This window comes from Blennius ocellaris (genome assembly GCF_963422515.1).
Source record: "Blennius ocellaris genome assembly, contig: SCAFFOLD_449, whole genome shotgun sequence".
NCBI classification, from domain to species: Eukaryota; Metazoa; Chordata; class Actinopteri; order Blenniiformes; family Blenniidae; genus Blennius; species Blennius ocellaris.
The window spans coordinates 1-8467 of NW_027662253.1; the positions used below are offsets into that span (position 1 = coordinate 1).

General features: G+C 47.4%; 1 protein-coding gene across 1 annotated transcript; it reads right to left on the reverse strand.

Annotated features, from left to right (window-relative positions):
* Positions 1-747: 747 nt before the first annotated feature.
* On the reverse strand, positions 748-7159 carry LOC308147974 (GTPase HRas; the record flags this gene model as incomplete). Its single annotated transcript, XM_080521369.1, has 5 exons — positions 748-1612; positions 2298-2422; positions 3809-3968; positions 5105-5283; positions 7049-7159. The coding sequence occupies 4 exons, from the start codon at positions 7157-7159 to the stop codon at positions 2303-2305; spliced, it is 570 nt and encodes a 189-aa protein (XP_080377495.1). The 3' UTR covers positions 748-1612; positions 2298-2302.
* Between the last annotated feature and the right edge of the window lie 1308 nt (positions 7160-8467).

Below are 8467 nucleotides of genomic sequence, written 5' to 3' on the forward strand. Positions count from 1 at the left end.
GAAACAAAGACCAAGTGGAACTGTACAAAATCAATTTAGCCAGAAATAGATTGTTTTTCTTTGAAAGACTACAACAACGACAACGACAACAAAAATGCGGAAAAACCATCTGATCTCCTTCACAGAAGACGCCCAAAATAAAATGTTTGTATTCGAAAAACATCCCGCCAAAATAAAAAAATTAAAAATCTGACGTCGTGTCTTAAAAAAAATCCCAACGAGATGCGATTAAAAACTCGTCTCGTCCAAACGAGACCGGCGTGACGGAAACGCCGGGGACAACTTGTCAAGACGAGCTGGTTTACGTCGGGCTTGAGGTTACGACCCGACAGACGAGGCAAACGTAGACCCGGGTCGGTCTTAATCCGGGCCGCAAACCAATACAGTTTCGTAAAGCGGCGCTCGCTAGGTGGGTTTTTTCAAAACAAACAAAAAAAAACCAACCAAACTGAGGCAGGACTTGTGCGTTGCACCGTTTACAAGACTAAAAAAAAAACGTGGCGTCCCGTCGTCCAGGACCTCAAGCCGGACCCCCCCCCCCCCCCGATTCCTGAGCCTTGTGATCCACGACGAGCGGCTCCCGCCATCTTGAAGGCGCCGTTAAAAAAACCCCCCCAAAAAACCAATCTAAAACCGTCAGGGTTTACCGACCGACTGTACAGACCAAGGTCTCGGTGCACTGGGACGTCTTTAAAACAGAAGGTCCCCCCCCCCCCCCCCCCCCCACCGTCGCTAAGGGAAAAACATTCCAGAGACAATTAAAGACGCCTGTAAACGAGAGACGACCGCCGCGTTGTGGAAATCCGTGTCGTCGTCGTCGTCGGGGATGTCGGTTAAAGAAAGAAAAGACCTCAGACCGTCTAAAACAAGCGCTCCCCTTCTTTTCAAATCTGCTAAATCACAAATATCAAGTTTTTCCGTCTTTTTTTTTTTTTTTTAACGGCGAATCAAAACAAGGAGAAGTTCAGCGTCGTTCCCCTCCCCCGCCGGCCGATCGACGGTGAAGGTGGGCGTCTTTACGTGAAACTTGTTGGGACGTCTCTAAATGTCCATTCCAGTCCTTTTTTTCCTCCCCCATGCAGGTCGATGATCCGTCCTTCGGGGGAGGGGTTGTTGGTGGCGGAGGTGGGGGGAGGGGAGGTGGGGGGAGGGGCGCCTCCGTTCACGACCAGTGTTGAGACTGAAAACAATAAGTTAGCAGGTACGTTTGTGGAGCGACGCCACACCGGAGTCGAGAAGACAGTCATTAGTGGTGTTGCTCCCGGGCCGACACGGACCGACGGAAAGAAAAGGATAGAAGAAGAAGAAGAAGAAGAAGAAGAAAAAAGAGGAGAAGGAGGAGGCGCGGCCGGCTCAGCACGCCGCTTCGGCAAACAAGTCCAGGATCCTTCCCTCCGATTTCAAAAAATAAGTCTATGGTTCATTCAGCACGGGTGGTTTTTCCCACAAGACCTTTTCACGTCAATCGTCCCTCTTTTATTTTATTTTTTTTGGGGGGGGAGGGGAAAACAAAAGTTGGTGTTTCGTCGTCGACCTTGTTCCATCTTTCCGTCTTCCAGTCTTTTGCTGCCACTTGGAGCCGTAGAGCTTCTCCTCGACGCCCGACGACGAGCTGCAGGGGGAAACGGGTGAAACCCAAACTTTACCGACGGTTAACGAGTCGTCGCCGGGTGGAACCCGAGGAGCGACGGTCCAGAGACGAGTCGGAGTAGGAAAAGCTACGGCACACGATTAGATTTAGTTTTTTTACACTTTCCAGAGTTATTATTACATAATGAGTTAAAATCCAGATTCTTCGGAAAGTGTAATGTATCACATATTGAGTCAAAATGTATCAAATATTGAGTTAAAATGTATCACATATTGAGTCAAAATGTATCACATACTGAGTCAAAATGTATCACATAACGAGTCAAAATGTATCACATAACGAGTCAAAATGTATCACATAACGAGTCAAAATGTATCACATATTGAGTTAAAATGTATCACATATTGAGTTACAATGTATCACATATTGAGTTAAAATGTATCACATATTGAGTTACAATGTATCACATATTGAGTTAAATGTATCACATATTGAGTTACAATGTATCACATATTGAGTTACAATGTATCACATATTGCACCGCTGTTACATAACGCAGCATCAAAATACAGAGAAATGTCCCAGGAAATGTCTGAAGCTGTTGAGTTGTTCGTGAGGCCGGATTGGAGACTCTTCCAGTTTGTGTGTGTGTGTGTGTGTGTGTGTGTGTGTGTGTGTGTGTGTGTGTGTGTGTGTGTGTCTTCACCTGGATCACGACACCACGCAGCGACAGCTCATACAGTCCTGACCGCTCTCGTCGGGCGGATTCAGCTTCCGCAGCTTGTGCTGCCTGATCTCCCTCACGAGCGTGTAAAAGGCGTCTTCTACTCCCTGCACACACACACACACACGCACACGCACACGCACGCACACAGAGACACACACACAGGTTACAGAGATATCGAAACACTTCGTCTTTAACCGCGTTCTAACAAAGTGTTAGAAGTGGAAGCAAACCTCCCAAGTGGCAGTAACGCCATGGCAACGCTGATAAAAAAAAAAAAAATCATGATCACAAAAGAAAAAAAAAAAGAAAAATGTTCTTTTGAGTGACACACACTGCAGGTTGGACCAGTGTGTGTGTGTGTGTGTGTGTGTGTGTGTGTGCGTGTGTGTGTGTGTGTCCTCTTGATTCCAGCAGTTGTGCTCTGGAGCCGAGGGAACCTGCCTGTGAGCCGCTGCCTGCTGCCTTGCAGCATTTAGAGAATTTTTTTTCAACCTTTTTGAGCCAAGACACACTTTTTTTTTTGGAAAGCACACCACCACCACCACCGAAAATGTTAAAATGTGAAAATCTGTAGCCTCTATTAATAACATAAAGTCTTTCTCATCAAAGTTTTATCAACAGGAATCAAGTAAATACAGAAGCAAAGTCCTTTTTTTAATTTTACTCCCTCAGTGTGAAACCTGGACCTGATGGATGAAGAGCTGAGATCCTGGTTCACATTCTTCCTTTTCAAAAACTTCTCCATCACTGTCACTGACACAGTACTTTGATACAAGATGGCAGCAGGAGGTGGAGATTAACCACACTGACGTCTGTCACTTTACATTTCACCGCAAAGTTCTGTGCTGCCATCTAGTGGCGAAGAGTATTTATACATGATTACTCTGCAACACACTGTGAGAACAAATGTTTTTTTAGAAAAAAAATGTGAAATTGTATAATTTCCCACGGCACACCTGACTAGATCTCGCGGAAACACCAGTGTGCCACGGAGCAGTGGTTGAAAAACACTGATTTAGAGGATGTTCCACCTCAGGCCGCGTTAAAAGCTGCTTCACTCGGCTCGTCTAAAGTCACACGGCCAAATTTAGAACGGCGCAATAACTCGTGAGCTACGACGCGGCGGGGAACGACTCCCGAGATGGTCTCCGGTTTGAATCCAGCGTTTCCCCCCCCCTCCCCTCGGGTGCTTCCGAGGTTCCTCCCGCAGGCCCCGCCCACAAACGAGTGGCCAGTTCTCCTGCACGTGCTCAGTAGCTCCTCCGTCGAGGTTCTCCCGGGACTTGCGACTTTTGATTGTGCCAGTCGCTGTAGCAACAACCCAACCAGAATGCGCCGCCTTCTCCCGTCGTTGGCGTTCGTGGCACCAGCACCCTCTGGTGGCCCAATGTCGGAACTGCGTCGTTTTCAAGTGCGTAAACGCGAAATTTCCGCGAAACAAAAAAAATAACGTTTCCCGTTTGAAACGCCGCCGCTCGCTCACAACCGACCTGCCGTGTTTTGGCGGAGGTTTCGATGTAGGGTATGCCGTAGGAGCGGGCCAGCTCTTGGGCTTGCCTCGTGTCCACCGTGCGCGCCGGGAGGTCACACTTGTTCCCCACGAGCACCATGGGAACGTCGTCCGAGTCCTTCACACGTTTGATCTGTTCCCTGCGAGTCGTGGGGGGGGGGGGGGGGGGGGGAAGAGAGAGAGAGAGAGAGAGAGAGAGAGAGAGAGAGAGAGAGAGAGGGAGAGAAAAGAAAAGAAGAAGAGCATGAGTGAAACTAGTCAGGGAGACGAGTCTTTTCTGAACAACACCGGCCACCCAGGGGACGAACTCTAGGACCCAGAGGAAGAGTTTGGGGGGGGGGGGGGCTGTGCTGCACTGCTGAAGGAGGGAGGGAGGTGGCAGGGGAGCGAGGGAGGGAGGGAGGGAGGGAAGGAGGGATGGACAACAGGCAGGCGGCAAACAGCATTACCTCATCACTACTGCAGAAAGAGGGGAGGTGAGAGAGGAGAGTGGGTCAGATCAGTGCAGCACCACACACACACACACACACACACACACACACACACACACACACACACACACACACACACACACACACACACACACACACACACCTGATGTGAGACCAAACGTGTGACGGTGAGACGACGGCGGCGTCTTTGAACTAAATCCTCCCGTCGCTCGCCCTCCTCAGCCTCTCCTTCCCCGTCCTTGGGAGCTCTCTCTCTCTCCCTCCCTCTCCCTCTCTCTCTCTCTCTAATTGAGTCGGGATCGATTTCATTGGCATCGAGCAGCGAGCCTCCAGTCGGGGGCTAAGCTTTCTTTAGCCGCGTTAAACGCTACAGCATGACATCATCCAACTGCTGCAGAGAGCTGGCACACACACACACACACACACACACACACACACACACACCAATACACACACACACACACACACACACACCAATACACACACACACTTCTCCGCATACCCAACGGGAGTCCCTGAAACACACTGGTGTACCGGGGAGCTCAGAGGAGAGCCTCGCCCCGGCTGGATGACACACACACACCTTCACATCACCAGTGAGCGCTCTGGCTCCGCCCACAAAAAACACCGCCGCTTCGACGATGACATCACGGCCCCGCCTCTCCACGTTACCTAACAACCACCGTGGCGGAGAAACTCCGGATGCCGCTTGGTTTCATGAGGCCACATGTCGGATTTGTACAATTCTACCGGTTCTGCGCCGCCGCCGCCGCCTACAGGCTGGTATGGGTACTGCGTTCCAAAAGAGCTGCGTTTTCCCGCACCTGTACTGGTGGATGTCCTCAAACGACTTGGTGTTGTTGATGGCGAAGACGCACAGGAAGCCCTCGCCCGTCCTCATGTACTGGTCCCTCATGGCGCTGTACTCCTCCTGGCCCGCCGTGTCCAGGATGTCCAGGAGACACGTCTCGCCGTCGATCACCACCTGCTTCCTGTACGAATCCTGCGGGGGGCGGTGAAAAGTCAGCACTCACGTATACATATACATATATATATATATACACACACATATATACACATACATATATTCATATATACACACATATACACATATATATACACACACACATATACGCATATATATATACACACACATATATATATATACATATACACACATACATATATATACACACATACATACATATATATATACATATATGCACATACATATATACACACACACACATATATATACGCATATATATATATATATACACACACACACATATATATACGCATATATATATATATATACACACACACACATATATATACGCATACATACATATATACATACATATATATATACATATATACACACATACATATATATATACATATATACACACATACATATATATATACATATATACACACATACATATATATATATACATATATACATATATACACACATACATATATATATATACACACATATATATATACATATATACACATACATATATATATATATATATACATATATACACACATACATATATACATATATACACACATACATATATATATATACACACATATATATACATATATACACATATGAGTACTCATATGTATATATATGAGTATATATAAAGATCAGAGTATCACAGCCAATGTTTAGCCGAACCAACATGCAGTCACAAAAAAAACATGTGAGTGGTGTCCCTTTGTTTGTTAGAGCACAGGGGCCAGGAATGCAAATACACAAAAAGGACATTGTCAGGCCAGTGGCAGGCGTGGTGAGAGAGAGCGAGAGAGAGAGAGAGAGAGAGCGAGAGAGAGAGAGAGAGAGAGAGAGAGAGAGAAAGAGAAAGAGAGAGAAGACAGGGCAAAACAGTCACACTGCTCTCCTCCTCCTCTTTGCAAAGGAGTCCTGTTATTAGAAAAACAAAGTTTCCCGATCCTCTAAAAACGAAACTTATTAAAAACAGTGTTTCGTTAATTGAGTCAAAGTAACGTCGTCTTTTTTTGGTAAATCCATGAAATATTCTTCATTGGAAGAAAAAAAAAAAAAAAAAAGGTGAGACGACGAAGGCTCCTTATCAAGTGACTAAACTCCGGTAGAGTTTTGGGGTTTATTTACACGACTACGCTGCTCGGCGCCGCCGAAACGCGCAAATTTATGCAAACGGATCGACGAAACTGTGGAGTGACGGGTTGTCGTCAACGTGTTCGGTAGGACGACGACCATTTTGCACATCTCACTTTCTCACTAATATTTTTGCACTGCTCTGTTATTTTATTTTATTCTATTTTTTGTGCATATACTTACTTATTTATGCACGTCGGCTCCAGGGTAGACGGCAAAATAAGAATTTCACTCACTGTGAAACCTGGCTTTTACTGTTGAGACGACAAATAAAACACCTTGAACCTTGAATAAAAACGTTTTTTCCTCCCAGTCCGTATTCTCGTCTGTCCACACGAACGTTCTGCGTATTCCCATTGTCGACGTTTATGGTGTTTTGTTCTGCACGTGTGTGTGTGTGTGTGTGTGTGTGGTGTCATTACAAAAAAACAAGTCACAGCACCCTCTAGTGGCCCAACATACAAACTACACCGCAAACTAAACGAAAACGCAAAACGTGATTCCACTTGAAGCGTTGTCGTGTAAACGGGGGGGTAGGTCAGGCACGACTGAACCTCCACTTAGCCCCCCCCCCCCCACCTCCCCACCCCTCTCTTCTTCAGATCCATACCTCTATGGTGGGGTCGTACTCGTCCACGAAGTGGTTCTGGATGAGCTGGATGGTGAGCGCGCTCTTGCCCACGCCTCCGGCCCCGACCACCACCAGCTTGTACTCCGTCATCTTCACCGCGGCTGCTCGCCGACAACGCCACTGCCGGAGGGACGGACGGGAAGGGACGGGTCAGTACGCAACAAAAAAAAATACAACAACAACAAATGATAATAACAATTCCACTACGTCGTATGTCATTGAGCTGCTGTGATGGTGTGTGTGTGTGTGTGTAGTGGGGGGGTGGGGGGGGTTGAGGTTGAGACCCTCAAAGGGGGAATGTGAAAAATGTGCTGAAGGTACTCGATGTTCCAACTCTCTGCCGCTCGGCGAGCGAGCGAGAGAGAGAGAGAGAGAGAGAGAGAGGGAGCAGGAGCACGACACCGGCAGACGGATCCTCGTCGCTCGGCCTTTAAACCGGCAAACCCCCCCCCCCCCCCCGAACCCACGAGCCAAAAAAAACCAAACACGCACATTATACAACAGGACCGGGGCCCCAAAATTCTCACAACAAATCCCCAACGCCGTGCTGAGAGCTCTTCTACTCCAACTCTTTCTTTATTGACATTTTTTTCAATCCAATACAAATAGAACGCTACATTTCTGAAGTAATAAAGACCCTCATGCCCCCCCCCCCCCCCCCCCCCCCATCTCCCTTGACCCACCCACCCCACTCAGGTCAAACAACCTTGGACACGTGGCACAAACCTAAACATAAACATTCGCACACACACTCATATCGCGTAGAAGACAGACATTAAAGATAGAGAGAGAGAAAAATAGATAAATAAATAAATAGAAGAGATTATTCCTCATCAGGATCTGGGGATGACGGGGGGGGGGGGGGGGGGGGGGCGGGGGTGTTCGTAGATTGTTTATATTATTGAAGGCTTCATTGCCTCGTTAGAGAGTCTTTCGCTGCATATTATGCAGAGCGGGCTTTGGTCTGTGGGAATCACCTGTCGCGATAAATCCATACTTCAAGTAGAACTCCTGGTACTGTCCGTTTAAAAACTTTCTCTTTCTTAGGAAGTTGTCGGCTCTTCTTCCGGCCCCCTTTTCCCCCTTCGAACAGAAACTTTCCAAAGACGTCGGTGTTTTTTGGCTCATTTTGCTAGCTCGTGGGTTAAAACGTTTGACGCTCAAGTGACCGAGACGTAACCGAGAGAATCCGGTCGTTTTTTTTCCAAAATAAAAGATTGTTCAGACTCAGATAATAAATACAACGGAAATAATTCATTATTTCTTGGGCGGCCCGGTACCAATTGATCCACGGACCGGTACCGGTCCGCGGTGATAAAAAGGTTGGGGACCACTGTTGTAGAGGACTTCTTTAATCCAACGACCATATGATGGGGGGGGGGGGGGCAACTTCCAATT